Source organism: Argiope bruennichi, chromosome 11, assembly GCF_947563725.1.
Source record: "Argiope bruennichi chromosome 11, qqArgBrue1.1, whole genome shotgun sequence".
Lineage (NCBI taxonomy): Eukaryota > Metazoa > Arthropoda > Arachnida > Araneae > Araneidae > Argiope > Argiope bruennichi.
The window spans coordinates 93993832-94016910 of NC_079161.1; the positions used below are offsets into that span (position 1 = coordinate 93993832).

The 23079-nt window shown below is 29.3% G+C and overlaps 1 protein-coding gene across 1 annotated transcript in view; it reads left to right on the forward strand.

Moving 5' to 3' along the window:
* The first annotated feature begins 451 nt into the window (after positions 1 to 451).
* Positions 452 to 23079, forward strand: part of LOC129956437 (uncharacterized) — a 141933-nt gene continuing 119305 nt past the window's right edge. Inside the window, exon 1 of the mRNA XM_056068318.1 lies at positions 452 to 489. Within this exon, the coding sequence (XP_055924293.1) occupies positions 460 to 489 (30 nt within the window). The 5' untranslated portion in view covers positions 452 to 459. The remainder of the gene's footprint in view (positions 490 to 23079) is intronic.

Consider the following 23079-nt stretch of genomic DNA (forward strand, 5'->3'; position numbering starts at 1 on the left):
TCAAATGTAAAAAAAAAATTCAAATGACTGAAATAATACATGAACAATTTTTAAATCAAGGTAGGTTTTTTCTCCGCAGACGATTATTAAAAAATTATTTTCTTGGGAATTTTCAAACTTCAAATGTAAAAAAAAAATTCAAATTACTGAAATAATACATGAACAATTTTTAAATCAAGGGTGTTTTTTTAGAAGATTATTTTCGGGGAAACAGATAAATATTTGATTGATAGAGTTTGAAAAAAACTATCGTTTGAGATATTATGAATGCTTCGATGAGCTAATAGAGCGCGTTAGCAGAATAGTGGGGGAAGGGACGGGAAGAGTTTGTTAAATGGGTCCGTTCGCGCGGTTCCACCTGAGATGGCGTGGGATGCCGCCCGCAGGTGGGCGGATAGCGTTCCTCAAAACCCCCTGGTCGGCCCGACACCAGCACACTCACTCACGAAGCCTGGCATCATGCACGTGGAAATCGGAGCACTGGTCACGGTAAGAAATCGTCTGCGTGCTTCCTCTTTCCCCCCCCTTTCATGTCTTCATTTTTTTAAATTTATGCTTCGATTGAATTTGGAATGTTGGTTGTAGTTTCAACAAGTGGATGCTAGTTTCTTTCTTGCAACTTGCAAGTTTAAGAATTTGTTATAAATGACGAACGCTTATTTTTTTATGAATAACAAACAAACTGCGCTGCATTTTTTAATATATATTATATAAATACCAGAAAAAATTTATCCATTATTTGCTTTTTAAACAATAATTTAATTGCATCTTTATTTTTCCACAAACTTATAATTGCAATAAAAAAAAAAAGAAATTGGATATTTCTGTATTCCATTTTTCGTTAATCATCTGCAATTCAGGAAAATGCAATATTTGAATGATGGTTTAAATTAATGCAAATACTATATAGACAATAATTAGCAGCTATTAAATATTCTAAAATTATTTTCTACATTTGCAAATTTTATTCTTAAAGGTTTAATATTACTGTAAACATAATGTCAGATTATTATAGGCATAATTACTTAATATATCTCGATACAAACTTTTTCCATGAAATGGGTTTTTTTTAAACTTTAAACTTTTAATAACATATTTCGTCGAATGTTTTATTGAAGAATACATATGAATTTAGAATTATGTCTTTAAAAATATATTTTCCTGTTAAATAAGAATACTTCTATTTTCATATTATATGTCAAAATTTGAAAATATTTTCCTATTTTAGTTTATTATTTTACAATAAAAATAAAATAATGTTGGGGAATTTTGAAAACTTTCCTTCATTTTTGATGTCCTTTTTTATCTAGTAAATGGAAGTTTAACATTCTTTTTTCAGACGATATTATTATTTTTTAAGAAGATTATCTTTTTCATATGATAATTTTAAACAATATTTTTATATTTGATATTTTATTTTAATTTTTTTATTTCATATTTGATATTTAATTTTTTTTCATATTTGATATTTAATTTAATTTTCTTTTCATATTTGATATTTTCAACATTTTTTTTTTCATTTGATATTTTTAAAATATCAAATATATATAAAATTTTTCTTTAAAAAAAGAATAATTTCAATTGCATTGCTCTAAAAAACAATTTTTTCGCACAATAAATCGTATTTTCTTTCTCAAACGATATTTTATTTAATCACTTGTAATTTATGCGAATAGAACTGAAACTTAAAAAACTTCTATTGCTATTAATAAAACTATAATAATTTTTCTCAATAAATGATCTTATAATTATCTTTTTCATTTTACGAATATTTTTAATAAAAATTTATGCTATTCATAATGATAATATATTTTTAGTATGTGGTTTAATCAGATATTCGTTTTCGTATTTAAAGCAAAATTACGTTCCACCTGTTGAATACTCAGTTACTTTCAAAGGCATTTGGGGAATTTTTTCAATAAAAATATTCGTTTCCTTTAAAAGAATCGCAAATAAAATATAGAAGCGATAAAATTCAGTCGTTCAAACGATATAAAATTGTTATTCTTTATTAAATGAAAAAAAAACGAAATAAGATATATTTATAATAGGGAAATTAAATTTTTAAAAAATAGTCAGCAAGCTAAAGATAAATTACTTAAAGTTTAAAAAAAATTTCTGAAACTTTTTTTCTAATATAAATTGTTACTGAATAGCTAAATTGAATGGAAGTTATTGCTTTCTAAATTTTCTAACAATTAGTTTATTGTATTTGCTAGAATAAATCAAAAATAAGTATCACTATGAATTAAATTACTAATCATAAAATGTAAAAAAATCAATTAGTTTTGATTGTTACTGACAATTAAATAATTAATTTAAAAATCTGTTATTTAATTTGAATTTTTTTAATTATAATGTTTCTATCTTCAAGAGTGTTCAATATTTTAGTAAATTCACATTTGTAAGAGAAAAGTGCTTATATAATACATACCTATTTATGTTATTGAATAAAATTATCTTATTAATTTGTGTTATTTTTGAAATTTTTTTGTAGAGGTACTATTTTAAAACGATTCTGTTCCAAGATTTCAGAATTAAAAAGAAATTTCTCACTACTAAACAGTTATTTTTAGCATGTGAAGTTTTATATTTAATTATTACACGGATTTCGATAACATCTTTAGTAACGATTTGAAAAAATTTTAATATTGACAAATTATATTTCTAAACTGTTTTGTCGTTTGAAAGCAAACTTTCAACAGATAAATGAGTTGGAAAAATTGTGAAGCAAAAATATTCTTAAATTATAATTTGAAAAAAAAAAAAAAAACACCGAATAATTATTTCAAACCTAAATCTATTGATGTTTAAAAATATTTATTTTTGACTTTTATTTTAATTTATAATAGTACTGTTTGAAAACTATTATCTTATTTTTAAAAAATTTGAAATATACAATTTATTAAATGTTTTGCCCAATAACATCTAGCATATACGAACTTAATATATAATTGTGTTGTACTCTAGAAGATGTGTTCCTGTATGTTACTTATTAATACTGATTGTATAAATGTGTAAAATTGAGATATTTTGCTTAATAAGACTGAGGAATATGAATTTAATGAAAATGGAAATTTATGTAAAAATGAATTCTTTTAACTTAAAGCATCTAAATAATCATTACATTTCAATCGCATTATCTGAAGCCAAATTTGAGGAGTATTTGCTTAAAAATTCAAATTTTGTGACTGTACTGTTTTTTTACTTTCTCGCATGCGCAGTATATAGAAAGTATAGTAATCGTTTAAAATTTTTAACTCGTAAAGTTTTATAAAAATCGTAAAACTTTTAACTCGAGATTTTGACTAATCTTCACATTTTAGTTCTCCCTGAGTTCAAAAAAACGCATCTTTAGGGAAGAAAAAAAAAACCATCATCCCGTCTGTGACAAAGATAACAAAAATATTTGGAGTTGGCCAGTTGAAATTCGGTATATGGTTTTTACACCAAATTTGCAGATTTCTATTAAGTTTTGAGAAAAATCTAGATGTTCAGAAAAAGTCCGTCTATCCGGTTATTCGACTATAAGTTCGATAATAATTATAAAAAGAAGAGAGCTAAATAGATAAAATTTGGTACACATATTTAAAATTTATTATGTAGACACCTGTCAAATTTTGAACCAAATTCAACGTAGGGCTGTCTATCGGGCTGTACTTTTAGAAATATATAAGCGCTATAACTCAAAAACGATAATACTAATTTATATTAAATTTAGTAAGGGATTTTGAGACTATAAATATAGTCTTGTGCCAAATTTTTATTTCAATCAGTTAGAAAAATCGTTTCTAAATTCCAAATTCGAATTTCTGACATTTTAAATTACATGTTAGAGGATTAATTGCCAAATAAATCGCCAAGGATGACACGACAGATTCAGTAAAAATGCTAAATTCACTCCAAAGATATTTCGTAACTAATGTACACCAATGCTTTGCAAGGCATTCTCTGGCAAGATAAGTTTATTAGACAGTATGCAAGAAAATTTGGTAGAGACCACTTCCACTGTCAATCAAAATATCATTTGAAAAGAACTTATGATCAGAATATGTTGGAAAAAGAAATTTGTGAAAACAGCTAAATTTTCTTTGCCTTTTTCTTTTAGGCAAAATATCTAAATAAAAGGAATCTGAAACACAGTAACTGCATTATTATGAAACTTAAAATCTATAATTAGAAAGCAAAGCGAATTACCTTTATAACTTCATAACAAGTATCGCTTTGTAGCCGATAAAATAAAATTTAATATATAAAGCTTGCTAAATGAAATATTTAAACGGCAGAATATTCTTTAAAATAAAAAGTTGCCGAAAAACTTTTACAAAATAAAACATAGAAGCCAGAATCTATATTAATGTAAAAAGTTAAAATACTAAAATAATAAAGTTAAAATACTAAAATAATAAAGTTAAAATACAGAATAGTTATATATTTTGCCTCGCCAACAACAATTTTTTTTCATTGAAATAGTAATAAAAATATTTATAAAAATGAGGGAAAAAATTGTTCAATGGCTAGTATGATATAAAGTTAATTTTTTAATTTTTTAGATATGTAAAAACCGTTTTTATGAGATAATATTTTCAGAAAATATAACCCCAAAACTTCATTAAATTTATTCAACGTCAATTGCAAACGATTTTGTGAGTAGTAATTTCTCTTTATATTATTATTCTTTGTTTCGGTCGAGTTAAATTTTTTATGAATGGCAACAAACGTGTATTACGATTTTTGAGAAATATAAATTAGAAGACAAAAAAAGTTGGTAGAAATAAGGTTTTTCTTTTTTTAAATATAAATCATTATTTAGTCGTTTGAGGTACACATGCGTCACTATTTTCTTTGAAGTTCAGCTTAGAAAAACAAGATGAATATTTCTGAAAATATATTTTAAAATTAGTAATAAAAAAGAATGTAAAAATATTACTTTGATGTTAACGTCCAAAGTAAGCAATTTCTTTAATAAAAATTTTAACATTAGAGAAGCCACGAAATCGAATTGTATGATTAAACCAAGATTTTGGTTTGAATTTCTAAAAATAATTCTAAAAAACTTATTATAGGTTGTGCATCAGATTAATTAAAATTAGCGACAAAAATGTACCGGAATGAAATTAGTATAGTTAAAAAAAAGGAACTTTTTGGATTTTTCAGTCATTGTAATAATTGTTTTTCTTGAGACAATATTACTGAAAGATAAAGTGAGAAATGCCTAAATATTTATTAATTTATAATTAACGTAATTGAATCAACTTTTGGACTCCATTTTTATTAACCCTAAGCTATCAGCTGTAAAATGATTTTTTAATAGGTTTCCAACACTTTATTGCATAAATGGTGGCAAATTGAAGACTTGAGTTAATTTTGAGACACTCTGCTGTGACGCGATAATTTTCATGTTCATAACCTATAATCGATACGCTCAGGAAAAAAATATTCTTAATAATATCAGTAAAAAATTAGCAAAGCAAGTGAGCACATACTTAATAATTGCATACAATAATTAATACATTTTAATTTAAATCTGTTAATAACAAAAATTTCACAAAATAAATATTGTGTAATCTAAAAAAAAACATATGTTTTGCATGATAAATAATCTCTAAATGTTGATATTGTTTCGCAGAAAGCAGTAAAAATATAGTTAACAGATGCATACTATTTATAAGCATTGTTGTGTAATGTTTTAGACGTCTGCAATGACTAAAGTGCATTCTATGCGTACCGAAATTTGTAGAAAACGTATTTCAAGAGAATGGGGAAAAAAACTTTATTTCTCTATGATAGGAGCTCTTGTTAGATACATTGTTAAATGATAAATTATAAATTTTCGACATTTCAAATCAGTATAAAGTCTACGTTTCTGTCATCAGTGAAATATCCTGCCCCCTATTTTATTAAACTAAAATTGAGAAATCAATTTTTTACTTCCTCGTATAGGTAGTAAAGAGAAAGTGTAGTAATCCGCAGAAATTTCAAACTCGAGAATTCGAGTTTGACGAATCTCCACGTTTTAGATTACCCTGATTCGGAAAAAATATTTATGGGAAATGTCCGTATGTCTGTCTGTGACAAAGATAACTCAAAACAGATTTGAGCTAGACAGATGAAATTTTATATATTGTCTTTACAGCAAATGTGTAAAATTTTAACAAACTTTGAGAAAATTGCATTTAGAGGACGTTCATCTGTCCGGCTGCTCGACTATAACACGATAACTACAAAACAGTGAGAGCTAGATAGATAAGATTGGGTACACAGATAAGATCTATAATGTAGACACCTGTCATATTTTGAGACGAAACCTACAAAGGGCTGACCATTTGTCGGTCTACACTTTCAGAAACATGTAAACGGATAATTCAGAAAACGAGATTATTTAATATATCAAATTTGGTATGAAATTTTGTAACTACAAGTATTGTTTTGTGTCAAATTCTTGTTTCAATCCATTAGAAAAAACGCGTCTAAAACACCATTTCGACTTTCCTATACAATATTCAGCATGCCGGCGATTAATCTTCAAAAAAAAAAAAAAACCTCACTAAAAATGATACGATAGATTCAGTCAAAATGCTAAATTCAAACCAAAGTTTAAAAAACTTCGTAGCTATTGTGTAGGTCAGAGCCGTGCAAGGCGTTCTTTGGCATGTCAAGTTTATTAGAGATTATGCGAGAAATATTTAGGGAGACCACTGATGCTGGTTTGAAGATACAAATGTTTCCAGTTCTCTTAAGTCACTTCAACATCCCATTTTTGATCACCAACAGAGCTATTTTGACGATATTACTATAACGAAGTCTCAAAAACAATCCAATTTTCCAGTTGAAATCTGTTAGTTTATAATACTAATGGCTACAGAGAACCTTATTTAGATTATTTTTGTCCCAAAATTTTTACACCAGGCAACATTTCCTCTGTCTTTGTATATCCTATTAAATCTATAATTTTTTCCTCCTCATGGAAGGACAGAGCGTATCTTATTTTTTTATGACCTGATTTTCTTAAGTATCTTTTTATGACTGATGGATATAGAAGCTCGTTCATGTGAGAGCAGTAACAAGCCCCTCAGAGAATGTTAACAAGAACTTTGACCACCCACACTAAGCCAGTCCATAGTTTACGAGATCGTTTATTAATTCTTTTTTCCAGAACCATTTTAAACATATTTTTGTTCGTATAAAAGCATAGGATTCGTCAACGATTCATATTTCCTATTATACGAAATAAAACACGAGAAAAAAGTATTAAGGTTGCCAAAAAATTTCATTTCTATGTTTTGATCCATTTCTGCGTTTAAGATGACTCTGTGTCTATGCATGAATATCTTTTTTTTTTTTTTTCAATTTTTGTATGTAAATTGGGAAAGAAATTTACACTTTCTTGTAGAAACGAGCATTTGAAATATTTTAAAGTTACCGATTATTAAACAATGCTACAAATTACTTCAAAAAGATATATATATATTTTTTTCTCTTATACGCAGAACACAGAAAGTATAAAAAATCGTCAAAAAATTTAAACTTGAGATTTTGGCGAATCCCCACGCTTTAGACCTCGATGAGTTCGAGGAACACATTTCTGGAAAATTTCAGTCTGTCTGTCTCTGACAAAGATAATTCAAAATCGCTTTGAACGGTTGAAATTTGGTATACAGTCTTAACACCGAAATTGCAAATTTCTATCAAATTTTGAGTAAAATCCGTTCAGAGGAAGTCCAGCTGCCCGGCTGTTTGAATATAAGTTAACGCAACATATACAAAATGAAGAGAGCTAAATAGACAGAATTAAAATTTTGAATTTTAGCTATTTTTTACATTTGACTCATTTTTGATTTGACTCTATTTTGACATTTTACCAATTTTTGACACCTATCAAAGTTTGAGCCCAATCAAACTGCGGGTTGAATGTTTGTCGGTCTGTATTTTCAGAACTATGTAAACGCAGTTGTTCAAAAACACAATGACATAAAAGTATCAAATTTGGTATGGTATTTTGTGACTTCAAGTGTAGTTTTTTAATAAATTTGTTTTCAATCGATTAAAAATAGACACATGTAAAACACAAATTCGATTTTCGGATATTTTAACCGCATTCCAGGGATGAATCGCCAAAAGAACTTGCCAAGGACCACAGGAGAGATTCAGCAAAAATGCTAAATTCAAGATAAAAGTTAAAATTTAGTTAGTATTGTACGCTAATACCATGTAAGGCCTTCTGTAGTTTGATTAGTTTATAAGAAAATATGAGAGAAAGTTTTGTGGAGACTAAACTAATGAATTATGTGAATATTCCAAATTAAACGAAATAGTTAGTTTGTTATAATTACCATTCATGAAAACGGTGTATCCTCTTTAATATATTCTAGAAGTGTAAATTACTTAAAATAATCAATTAGATTTATTAATTTTCTCATTAATGGTATTTCATTTCTAACATATTCCTCTAGCCCAATTGGCTAAAATATTCAGTTTAATGCAATTAAAATAATTTACAACAGCAGTTTTTTTTTAAAAATCTTTTACATATAGCTCCAGTTTTTATATAAGATTATGAATAATAAAAAGTAAATAGCTTTTTTTCCCTAGAGCTTTTCTCTTTTGATAAAAAATTCTATCTCATTTATAAATGAAAACTGAATTTCCCCTAATGAGCAAAGATTGCATTCTATTCCAAGAAAGAGATATATTTTATTATTTCCTTTCTGTGTTTGGAATTGAAAGTCTCACATGCAGTTATACTCTACAAATTAAAACCAGAAAACGGGGAATTAGGAAAAGGGATGAAATATCATACTGGGATCCGGCAAAGCAACGATAATTGGCTTAATTTTTCTCTAACGGCTACGATCAGTTCGAACTTGAGAGTATTTTCAACTTCATCAATTATTAACGCGACTAAGGGTTAAATGGATACCATGTCATTTTCTTTGCATGTTTCACAAAGTCTATAACGTAAAGAAAAAGTATTTCAATGATCAAAAAAGTATCAGAATTCAAGTTTTTGACGAATCTCCATCCAAACCAACACGTGCGGTCTCCTAAAACCTTTCTCGCATGCTCTCTAATAAAGAATTTGTATTTTATACGCGTTTTTAACCAACCGATTGGAAGCAAAATTTCACACAGAACAACAAATGCAATCATCAAATTGAAGTCATTGCGGTTTTGAGTTATCGCATTTAAATATTTCTCAAAATACAGACCGTCCAACCCGTAGTTGGATTTGGCTCACAATTTGACAGGTTTCTACACTTTAGATGTTAAATCTGTGAACCGAATTTTATCTCTCTAGCTTTCTCCGATTTATTGTTATGGTGTTAATTTATATTCGAATAACCGTAATCTTGTTATTAAACCGTAATTGTACGTACGTTAATAACCGTAATTGTAATCTTGTTATTAAAATTGTAATTCTTTGCCTTATGTTGGGTGAAATTGACTGAAAAAAACATTCAATTGCATATTTCTTTTAATATACTAAGAAGTACAAAACGTTCATATGTCTGACCTTGAAAAGAAAAATCTGACCATTCATGGTGTTCACGCACTTGCTCTAGACCCACAATTTTTATGCGAGGTTGGGAATAACACCTTCATGTGCCAGTAGGCAAGAACAATATTTAGATGAAACCACACCCACAGTTCATTTTCCTTTCTAGATCTCTAGAGTTTTATGAGTCTCCGCTTCTCAGACCTTTTTAAAACCGAAAAATACATTTATCGAATTACGCATGCTTTTGGAAACACATTTTCGGAATTCGAAGTTTGTTTGTTGGTCCCTGAACACAATAACTTAAAATTGATACAAGGTCCAGTCCTGAAATTTCGCGTCTGGACATTTTATCAGGTATGCATATTTTCACTAAATCTTTGATGAAATCTATCGTTTCGAAATTTATCAATATTAATGTGAATTCGGCAATTCAGAAAAGCAAATACACGTATGGATGAATCTAAATTAATTATCTTTTCAAATTATAAATTTGTATTAAATTTTTGACTCAATCAATCAAAGAGTTTGTCGTATATATATTTGACTGTTTTCTATGAATACGTGGGAGGTAAACTCGGCAACCAGAGAGGGCAACGACTGATAGACATAAAATCCGGTATGAAGTCTTGTCAACAATATTAGAGTATTGTAAGGAATTTTTGACCTAAACGGTTTAAAAGAAGATCGAAAATTCAAATGCGTGTTTACTCATTATATTTTTACTTTAGTATGCGTAGTATAGAGAAAGTATAATAATCGTCAAAAAAATTCGAATTCGAAATTTTGACGAATGTCCATGTTTTATACCTCCCTGAGTTCGCCAAAAAATACTCACCGAAAATGGCACAAAAATTCGATACAAAGGCTGAATTCAAAGCCAAAAGTGAATGTTTCGTAACTTTTATTCGCCAGTGCCATGCGAGGCGTTCTCTGCATGTCAACGTTTACCAGAAAGTACGCGAGAAAATTCTTTGGGGACCATTCTCACTAGTTAGATAAAAATAAAAATACATGCATAGTTATTTTATTATACGCGAATTGTGAACACGAAAACCACTTACTCAAAAGTATTCATGTAAGCGAGATTTTCATATTTCAAATTGCCTACAAAATCGAATAAAACCTCTCTGTTCATAGATATTCTTGTAAAGGCCAATCTCAGAATTTAAAATTGTGGACAAAATTGACAAAAAGCAACTTTTCGAATGCGTTCAAGTCATCTTGAGTATCAAAATTCGAAACCTTGAGAGTTAAGTTTTTCGTTTACGATTCGGTTGCTAAAATTTATTAAATTTTGGATCAAAATCCTCAAATAATTTTCTGTCTCTCTGCTTATAAAAGCGACGATTAAAAACATAATAAAATAAACTTTAGCATATAATCTTGAAACTGAAACCAAGAGGAATGGGCCTCCAAAAACTTTTTTGCATACTCTTTAATGAAAGGGATATGCCTTCTCCACCTGCATAAAATTTTTATTTTTAACTTTTCTATTTTAACGCATCCCATTCGAGAACAAAAATTTGGAAAGAATTATTAGCTTACGATGTTTGACAATTTCCTTTTCGCAATTAAAGTTCGCAATTTTGCATATATTGCTTATGAATCAATATGCCTCACATTAATTTTGCAAGAATAATTAAGTATACTCTTTTCATTTCGTGTGGTAATATATATTTTATTAAATCTAGTTGACATGATTAAATGGATGCTATTAACATAATGTGCGAGCACCTGTAGCTGAAATCGGTTTGTTTAATATAAATATTTCTTAAAAACTATGTTTACATCACTTTTATTAAAGGTTTGACATTAAAAAGCATATATAGGAGCAAACGCGGAAGTAAAAATCCTATTTTGGTGTTAATCTCTAGATAAAGCAATTTTTTTTAATTATAATATTGGCAAAAGAACATGATGCAATGACTTTATTAGAAAGAATAATAGGTTTGACCTACTTAGAATAATAAGGAATACTGCAACATATGGTGTATAAAATTAATTAAAATTAGAAAAAAATATTTAAATCAGGAAGGAAATTAAATTTAATCTGTTGAAAAAAAACTATTACTTTTTAAACTTTTGGACGATGCAAAGATTTGGAGATTATCACTGATAAACAACCAACACTTGATAAATATTTTTAAAATGATACTTTAATTAATCTTTGAACTTCGGTAATTCTTTTTTTCGCTCATACAGAAAATGTACAAAAAATACTGTTATCATCTTAATATTCGATTTCGGGATGTTGACAAATCTTTGTACTGCAACATTCCCTGAGTTGTATGCTGATTTAGCATAACAACATAAGCAATTATACAATTGCATATGAACATATATACATTAAAATTTTATGTTTGTTGTGTTGTGACTTATGGCACTTTACAAGCCCGCTGACAGCGATTTAAGCCGAATGAGCGTCTCTTCTTTTTTCAGGAGCGCCAACTAGGGCTAAGAGTACGACTTGCAAGTCACAATCCTTTTCACGGGGCGGTCTTCATTCATGCATTTCATTCATTTATCCACAGATCGTAATTTAGACCTGAATCAGAGAACGATCACCTCTGAACCAGTACTCCCAGTGGTATTACTCATGACATGGATGACTTTGTGACCATGACAGATTTATACGTGCGCTAGCCACCACACACACGGAGAGTCTTCGACTGGCGAAGTTCCAAGTCGTAACAGAAATGATGTGAATCCAACTCCCTACTAATCAGGCTATCCGAGCCCTAAAATTTTATAAATGGTGGTAATGGTCTCCCTAAAACGTTTTCGCATATTCTTTAATAAGTGTGTTATACCAGAGAATGCCTTCCATGGCACTTGCATATATTAACCTTTATCAAGAAATATTAAATCTTCGACATGAATTTGACGTTTTTGCTGAATCTAGCGTGCGATGATTCTTGGCGAGTTATTTGGCGATTAATCCGCGGGATAAGTGGATAATGATCAAAAATCGAATTTGTGTTTTAGACACCTTTTTACATAGCGATTGGAACCGAAATTTAATACAAAACTACACTTGCAACTATAAATTACCATGCCAAATTTAATATATTTATTTGTCTTAGTGTTTTTGTATTATTGGGTCTATCTGAAAATACAGACCGACAGATTGTCAACTCCTTGTTGGATTTGGCTCAAACTTTGATATGTGTGCAGACTATAGATGTTAATTCTGTGTATCGAATCTTATCTATCTAGCTCTCTTTGATTCTCAGTTATCGTGATAAATTATATTAGAACAGCCGGATGGACAGACTTCATTTGATTAGATTTTGCTCGAAATTTGATGGAAATACACAAATTTTATATAAAGATTAAATACTGAGTTTCCATTCTCTAACTCAAAGCGTTATCTTTGTCACAGACAGACAAACGGACATTTTCCAAAAATGTGTTTTTCGTATTCAAGAGAGGTCTACAACGTGGGGATTTATTGAATTCTCTTGTTTGATTTTGATTTTTTTTTTTTTTGAAGATTTTAATACTTTTTCTATACTGTACAACAATAAGTAAAAAGAAGCTAAAGTCTCCAAAGCGTTTAATGTTCCAATATGTTATTACATGATTTTTAAAGATTGAATTGTTTCATTTCATAGTAAATTTCCTTCTGATGTAATTTAAAAGTAAAAAATTTGCAAAATTTCAAAATAAAATCTAAACTCTATTATTTAATTGCTCCATTGCTTAACATACAGGGTGTTCATTAATTATTGTCGGGGTTTCCGTACCTCATAATTTTCGAATAAAAAATATTACGCAAAAACCGATTACGTATTCGTAAATTACTACTCAAAGAATTTTATTAATGATATTAAAGTGTAAAGGCACAATTTGCACTTTGTAGACATTCAGTTGAACGCGATTATGTATTCGTAAATTACAACTCAAAGAATTATGAATACGTAAATTACAATTCAAAGAATTATATATTCGTAAATTACAACTCAAAGAATTATGAATACGTAAATTACAACTCAAAGAATTATGTATTCATAAAGTACAACTCAAAGAATCGCCTTCAACTGAATGCATACAAAGTACAAATTGTGCCTTTACACTTTTTATATCATTAATAAAATTCTTTGAGTTGTAATTTACGAATACGTAATCGGTAATCGGCGTAATATTTTTTATTCGAAAGTTATGAGGTACGGAAACCCCGACAATAATTAATGAACACCCTGTGTATATATATATATATATATATATATATATATATATATATATATATATATATATATATATATATATATATATATATATATATATATATATATATATATATATATATTTAATTTCTAAAAGTTTGTTTTTTTTATTTTGAAAAAGTGCTGTTTTTCTTTTATTTAGTTGCTATTTCAAATACTGTTTCTACTGCTTATGAGTTCCAAGTTAATTTTAATTATTTCATTTATCAAGATTTTAATTTATAACTTTAAAAATAATGATTCATTTAAATAATGCAATAATTTAATGATACGATGCGCATACAAATCAATCTAATGTGCTCTTTACGAAGAGTAGGCATCTCTTGTGCAATGATTGCATTTGCTATCAAATCAAATGGTATTATTCGTAAATAATTGCTTTAGAGATTGGCTAACTGTTGATATTCACGCTACGTCCTACGCGCGGGATTGGAAAGGACACCTGTTGATTTAGAATGCATTCTTAATTACCAAAAGATAAATTTAGGATCACTTGACAAATTTAATCAACTTGACTTGCTGGGGTGCTGAGAAATGTGTCTAGTTACATTTTCAAGAATTCCTCCTACTCTTTTACCGCTAGTGGCTCCATCTTTCGGTCCATGAGTTACTTTAGGAGTTAATTAAAGTGATTTAAATGAAATTGCTTGGAGAATCGATAAACCCTCTCACTTCCGGCAAAGCCCAACCCGGCGGTGTGAATTCTATTCTAATAAATTTTAAGATTGGTTCCTTTTGTAAAAGAGGAATTCAGGTTGTAAAGCAAGAGCATCGTTAGTGATAACTTGCTTTATATCCTACACCTCCCGTTTAAAGCAAAAACAGACCCAGAAACGACCCATTAGTGAATAGCTATCACGGCCGGATTGGGTCGGAAAGGAAACGAAAGAGTTAAACGAAAGAAAAAGATTGCAAGTGAAATTCTCTTGCTTAAGGAGGGCCTTAGATCTAGAAGTCTAAATAAAAAATAGATTTTACCAATATTTTTTGTTTCAATTTTTTAGAATTTAAGGATTTGGAGATAAAAAAAATCCGTCATGTGTTGTACATTTGAGTTATCGTGTCAAATGAGCATAAATGGATTAATATACAGACTTTTTTCCAGAAAGTTTCATCTAAAATTTATCATAAATGTACAAATTTCCAGTAACTTTTAAGAAACGTTTTGAATGCATAAACTAACAGAATTCTAAAAAAATATCTAGTGTTCGAAAATATGGCTAATACACCAACCAACATTTAGTAATGACTTTGAAATTATCATACCTACGTTTCATGTTATATCGCTGACTCATGGAATTGATCAGATATGCTAAATCAGGCGGGATGGTAACCATTCATTTCTTACACAATGTGTTATTCTAATAGCTCGATTCGAAAACATTTTGACGTTACTGCAATAAAATGAAAACATAACAAGAGAAACCTTACCTACTTGAAATTCGGTATTCTGTCTCTACTCACTCTACAGCAAGATTGAGAGAGAGCCTTAGGTGACGTAGCCGCTTAGCAGAGTCTGATTATTAAATAGATAAAATAAGCAGCTGCGAAGAAGCTACGAAACTTTGGTGGTCCATGAAGTATCGAAACGTTTTGCAATATTTACAGAGTCATTTTATTTTGAGCTTTTATTGAAACTTGAAAGAAGTAAGAGGTAGGTATTTATAGCAACAATGGCTGTTGTCCTCTGTTGTAGAGAGCAAGACATTTCATCTGCAAACACAAGAGCGCGCACACAAGCAAATTGAAGTTTCAGTCGGTTAGCAGTAACAGAGCAGTTTTGCTGATGCGATTCAGTCCAAGTTCAGCATTCTAAGTTTGAAATTGAAGCGGTGCAAAAAAGGGGAGAGTTTACGCAACACGTAGTAATGATTAAGTAAAAAACCCATAGAGGCCACAGCAGAATGGGATTGACGAAGTTAAGTTAGTAAATACTGAAGTGCTTCATTGCTTGAAGAGAAACTTGAAGATGGATTTCTTTTGCAGTTATTTTTCCCATAACATCTTTGAAGGATATATTTTGTTAATCTAACTGTAGAAAAATCCACAATTTGTCTCTATAATAAGCCTATTTTTTGCACGAAAGAATCATGTGTTCAGTATCATTCATGCTATTACACTCACGAGAAAGGGCATCATTTTGAATATTAAAACTTTTATTTAATTTACAAAGACAGTGTACCTGGGCTTATTTCATTTGAAATCAAGTATCATTTAAATTTTAGAATATTATTCTAATAAATTTTTTGTAAATTTTATATGATCTTGCTTTGTAATTCTAAAAGGCTGTATATAAATATAAAACGCTAGCGAATATGACACGGAAAATAATTAGTAAATGAGTAATTCATTAGTAATGGCAAAGAAAGCTATTAGTAACAAAGTAGTTCATTAGTAATGGAAAAGAAATGAACTACGTACGTAGCTCTATAATTACATATTCTCGAATGGCAACATTTTAAATGTAAACAATAACTGTACGAACATTTCAGCTTGCTTTACTTTTCATTTTTCCAGCTACACTCAATTCAAAGCTTCATTATAGGTGAAGCTACAAAATATTATTATAAGTGCTGTGGATAGAATTTACCAAAAACTTTATTCTCTCAGAGGAAAGAACTTCAGAAACAGGTGTCAAACAAAGTTTAACCCAGCGTGAAAACAGGCTTAACAAATGACAGAAGAGTAATTGATATGACTTACCAATGGGAATGGATGATCTTATCTTCCAAAACTATTATCTCATGAAAAGTGTTTATGTATTATCTTAAAACTCAAAACATTACTTTTTTAATTAGATCAATTTCATCTCTGTTCAATGTTTTCTTTATTTTTTTTTTAATTTAATGATATCAATTTTATTTCTGTTCAATTATTTTAATCTTTCTTAAATGTCAAACACAGTTTGTAACGATTTTTAATGTTGGGAATAAATTCAAAATCATTCATCCAAATATTCAATCCCATGCTTTTTCCAATATTAAAATTAGAATTTTAAAAAATGCTTTCTTTGGGCATTCATTCAGAAGTAGGCAATACACTCTTTCATTTCCTTATTTTGGTTGATTCATTTAAATTCAATTAATTCTTGTCAAATAATGAGGTTAGAATTTGTAATTTCTCAAAAATATTATTATTATTATTTAATTAAAATTAGTTTCAGGAAATAAATATTTTCATTTTAATCTTAACCTATAATAAGGATGCATGTGTTTATCTGTGTGTGTGTTGGCTTTCTACAGCCAGATCGTTTATCCTACAGCAAACAAATTTGGCACTTTTTGGCAATACTTTGAATGATGGAAATGTGCACCTTTGTGCAATATTTTTTAAATTTTATAAATTTTTCTAATAATTTTAAAAGTTGAACTGAATTTCCGCGTTTTTCTGAGTTAGCTTTCGAAAACGTTACTTAAAAAAATGATTGTTTTGTTACTTTAAAATTCAAAAAAATTATCTTTTTAATGAATGTTTCTATAAATGTTGCTTGAAATTAGCAATTTTTTTTGCTAAATTTTGAAGAATAAATTTAATTTCTGACCTGAAATCCAAATCACCTTCGTTGTTTCATCAAATATTTAATCACGTGATTTTTTCCATTATTGAAAGCTGAGAGGAAAAAATTATATTTTATATCTATATAATTTGCGAGGCGGATCAAAAAAGTGGAAGTACTAATATCTCAGAAGTTAAATCGCACATCTATGTTTTAACCCTTTAAAGGGCCATTTTTTTCTAGTCATATTATGTTAAAATATTTTTAGGCTTGAAATTAGAATAAGAAAAGGGATTCATTTAGCTTATTAGATAAATTTAATTTGATTAATTCATAAATTTGGTTAATTAATAATTAAGTAACAAATCAAGACACATCATTTTGTCTGAGATAAAGAACTGAAGCATCTAAGTTTCTGACTTACTAAAATAATTTGTCAGAACTTATGCCAACCTACAAAATTTCATACAAAGATTGATAAATTTGGTGGGGAGCATACTTTCCACGACCATAGAAAGGGTTTAAATATCAGTATGATATAATGGGACAGTCACCGATAGAAAAGTTAATGCACATAACGTTCGGCACATATGCAAGACAAATGAAATGGCCCGGTATTAATCTCTGACAATTCAATGGAATTATGGATATAAAGTTATTTCCAAACGATTTGAATAAATTAAATATAATCCATATCACCGATGAATCAGCGGGTCGCTATTGGAGAGTTAAATATATACACGATATCTGGGTCATCATTTCTTTTCGAATGCTATTTCGAATAAAGTTTCAATATATTACAAAGTAAAAATAATGATAAGAAGGCAAAAATCGTTTGATAACGAATATTAGTAAACGCGTGTCTAATTACCAGAAAAATTGTAAAATAATCCTGTTTAAAAATTAACTTTTTAAGCTGGAATTGCGGATAGAGTAATCTGTTTCTCCTTTACTGATGGAAAGGTGTCACATAAGTGATTGCCTGTTGATAAATCGAAAAAGTAATTTTACATTGTCGGATTTTTTTGTTCGTAAGCAACTTGTTATACGTTTTAACATTATGTAATAAAGTTAAGTTTTGGTTTTAGATTTCTTTAGTTTCAGCGATTGGGTTGAAATTTATATATATATATATATTGTTGTCAACAAGATATCTCTCAATTTAATAATATGTTTAATACAATTTGATACACTTTCTGTAGCAACGGTTTTAAAATGTTATAATTAAAACTTATCCATTAAAATATTCAATTGCATACATTTTCACTTAATGGTGTTGTAGAATTCCCGCTTTTATGTCGTAGAATATACGCTAAGTAATTTGCAGTAAACCGATTCTGTTGAATTCATGTTTTTCTTTCATATCAAGGGGATTTTTTAAATCTATACTCTATACTTATAAATGAAGCTCAATATGTGTGTGTATGTGTGTGTGTGTTGGCGCTCTACAGGCCAGGTCATTTGACATACAGCTACCAAATTTGGTACATGTATACCTAGGAAGTCGGGAATGTGCAGCTGGGGTCCCTTTTTTTGAAATTTTAATTAGAATTTTAATTATTAATTAAAAACTAATTTTCCCGCAAAAAATCTTCCATTTTCCCCACCGCCAAATGAATAAGGCTTCAGTTTTTTTTTCTCCCAACAGTAATGAGGCTAGGGTTAACATTTTTCGGCGGATTATTTCAAACGATTCTGTTTATTTTCTTAATGTTTCATGCATTTAAAATGAAACATTGTTAATGAATCCATGTTTCAGATTCATTCTGAAGTACTTTCGAATTAAAATAACACAGAATATAGGAAATTAAAAATGTATAATCTGCATAGCGTTACCCCAACTGACGTAGAAAAATTCACGCATATGCGTTACCTTAACTCGCGAAGAAAATTCACGCATGCGCATTGTGTTCTGATTGTTGACATAACAACCATTATCAACAGATGATTTAAATTATTTTCAAGTTAGTTACATGTTTTTGTAAGTAAATTCTATTTATGTTAGTTATATATTTTTTGTATATGCTTATAGTTTTAAGTACATCGTTTTTTAAGTAGTTTTTTAAACTTGTTTTCGACCGATTATTTTAAACGATTCGTTTTATTTTCTTAGTGTTTGATGCATTTAAAATGAAACATTGTTAATGAATCGATCTGTTCATGATGAATCTGAGAAAATTTTGTTGACAAATTCTTGAGATATTATATAAATTAAGAAAGATATTCTTTAGTGCCCATGAAGTTTAAACGCTCAGTGACTCTATTATCAGTAATCATATTATTAAAAAAAATGCTTTGTTTCAGTAAAAAATATTATTATATTAATTGCAGATTAATCGTTTACATTTTAATTTAAAGCATAATTTCTACGAGAGGTAACAGAGAATTAGAGAGATACATATCACGTTATGACTGAAGGCCTTTATAATATTATGAGTGAATTATATGACTATCAAAATTTGAAGTTTTAAAATATTTTGCTGAAGAATCTATTAAAGTTGGAATTGCGTAAAATATTTAATGGTACGACCGGAGTTTAACCCCCTGCTTTGCAAAATTTTTAAAAATCGCCAACAATGGTCTTGCGAAATGTTCGAAAGCAGAGGAGCAGATTTTCAATTATAGTGCATAATAAAGATTGCCAGCTTTGGCGCGTTATCGCAACTTTTCGAAGAAGGGGGTTAAACTCCAGTTCAACCTATTTAATTATTAAAATTTAAACGAACATTAAGATTGGCGAACCGGCTGGTATATATATATATATATATATATATATATATATATATATATATATATATATATATATATATATATATATATATATATATATATATATATATATATATATATATATATATATATATATATATATATATATATATATATATATAAGTGAATTCTGTGTGAATCATTTAATAGCTTAAAAAGTCAATAATCTGGATGAACAAGCTGGTTGCCAAAGGTAGCTAGTTTGTTGAAAAGGCAAGAATTTAATGTTACAGGGAATTCAGGATTGTTTAAAACACGGAGATTCATCCGAAAGGCCAAGGTCACTTTTTTACAACAATGAACATTTATTACTGTACCTGAGATACTTTTAATTAGGCTCAAATGACGTTTTAACCATTATAGATAGGCAAATGAAAGCAATTAGTCAAAAAATTTGAGACTAAAAATAAAATTTTAAAAAAATTGAAACCTGAGAAGGATAGGTTTCCTCAGAATTTTCGCGCATATTATATAATAAACTTGACATGTGGTAGAACGCTTTACATGGCATTGGTGTACAATAATTACGAAATATTAACTTTTTAAATGAATTTAGCATTTTTACTGAATATATCGTGTTATCATTGGTGACGTTTCCCTGGTGATTAACCTTTTGCATGCCATTAATAATATACGAAAGTCGAATTTGTGTTTTAGACACGTTTTTCTCAGCCTATGGAAACAAAAATTTGAAGCAGAACTACACTTGTGGTAAAAAAAAAAAAAAAAAAAATCACATGCGATATTTGATAGATTGAAGTCATTGCGTTTTTAGTTAGAGCGTTTAAATGGTTCAGAATGTAAAGACTGACAAACGATCCATCCCTTGTTGAAATTTAGATCAAAATTTAACAGGAATGATTGTAGATGCTAAATCTATGTACCTAATTTTATATATCTAGCTCTCTTCATTTTGCAATTAATGTTTTTGTAATTCATTCTGCAATTTTGTAACTAACTTCTAACTTATATTCTAACAGCCGAGCAGACAGACTTCCATTGAGGCCAGTTTGCTTTAAATTTCATTGGAATCTGCCAATTTGGTACAAAGACCGCATACCTTATTTCATTCATCTAGCTCAAAGATATTTTGAGTTATCTTTGTCACAAACTGACAGACGGACATTTTCTAAACTTGAGGTTTTTGAATACGAGAGAATCTAAAAAGTGGGATTCGGAAAAATGTTTTGACAATGACTGTATTTTCTTTATACTGAGTATTCGGTGTAGAGTAAATTTCTAATAAACATCTGTTAGAAACCTTCTGATAAAACCATTCTTTCTAATAAATGTAGTATCTCTTCAACCTACCCAGTCATAAATTTATAAACTTTTCGCAGAGCGGGGAAAGTCATGAGTGCACTTTTTATTATTTATTTATTTATTTGAGAATCCAGTGTTTCAAATTCCCTGCGTGAGCACTTCAGAGTATGAGAAATTAAAATGACATATATGTATTATGTATTGCCTGCCCTTGGCGAACAACATTTAAGAAGAAGGACATCAGAGTGAAAATTCTTCCGATTTTATGATCGGATTAACCACAAGAATCAGGAAGCCAAATATATATACATTGGACGTTCTTTTTCGACTGATTGAAACCAAAATTAAACACAGAATTGCCATTGAGTCACAAGATCGCAAACCAAATTTCATTTGTTTAAAACATTGGGTTTTTGAATTACATCGTTTTTATGCATGTTAAATTGCAGACCGACAGACAGTCAGACCTACAGTACTGTGCAAATTAATTGGGACAAACAGAAAAATTTTCACAAATGTTGTTTCATTAGTATAGGTTAAGTTACATGCACGGTATAGCAATCTAATACAAAATATGTCCTCCTCTAGCTTGAATGAGATCCTGTACACAGTTTGGCATAGATTCCACTAAATTAGAACATAAACTTTTGATCTTGTCATCACGAAACCAAACTTTTATAGCATTCTCAATCATTGTTTTCTTTGTTGAGCAGCCCATTTTACTCAGATGTCTCTTTGCATTGCTCTACAAGTTTTCGATGGGATTTACATCAGGAAAATTACCAGGTCAATCCAAAACCATTATTTTCTGTGTTTGAAAAAAATTCGTTGTTAGCTTAGAAGGATGTCATGGCGCAAGATCTTGCTGAAAGATACCAACACTACCAGCGAACGTTTGCATCATAGGCCCAATTTTACTTTCTATTATAGAAATGTATTGTTTAGAGTTCATCATCCCTTCAACTAGTACTAAGCTGCCAGGTCTTTCAGAAGTAAAATAACCGTAAAACATCTGTTTCTGAGGGTGCTTAACTGTTTGAATAAGATGTTGTTCCCTGATGGGTTCTCCACCACTTCGCCTGACAAATCTTGGTCGAAACCCTTGCACAAGAAAATGCATTTTGTCGTTGAATACAACCTTCTTCCAATCTTGTGCAGTCCAGCATTGATATTTCCTATCCCATCCAAATGTTGTTTTCTTCATTGCAGGTGTTAATAACTGTTTTTCTATTGGTTTTCTTGCAAATCTCCCAGCTTCACTAAGCCTTCATGGAACTGTCGATGAATCCACACTCACACCAGTAGATATTAATTTTCTCTGAAGATCTCTAGTTGTTTCGTAAGAATGCATTGTACTATTTCATACAAGAAATCTGTTTATTCAAAGTGTGGTCTTATGTTTGCGTCCACATTTACTCTTTCATTTTGGAGACACTGCCCCAAATTTCTTTTGCTGATTAATAATCCTAGAAACACTGTATTTTCCAACTCCAATTACTGCAGCAAAATCCCTCACAGTCATAGAAGTATGCTGACTAAGGGTAACAATTCTAGTCCTTTTCCTGGGAGTGATATCCCTTTTTTTAAATACACGTCAGAAGGAGACAATTCACACAAGCGACCACTTTTTACAGCAACTGAAGGGAAAAAATTTCGACATGTCATGATCACGTGGTCAAACCGGTTTAGACTAGTCAAGGTTCTAAGAAAATGCAATTAAAAATGATTCCAGGCAGAAAATCTCTGGGAAAGGAACAATTTTCTTCAAAAATCGGTTTGTCCCAATTAATTTGCACAGTACTGTATTTGTTTTCGAAATTTGATAT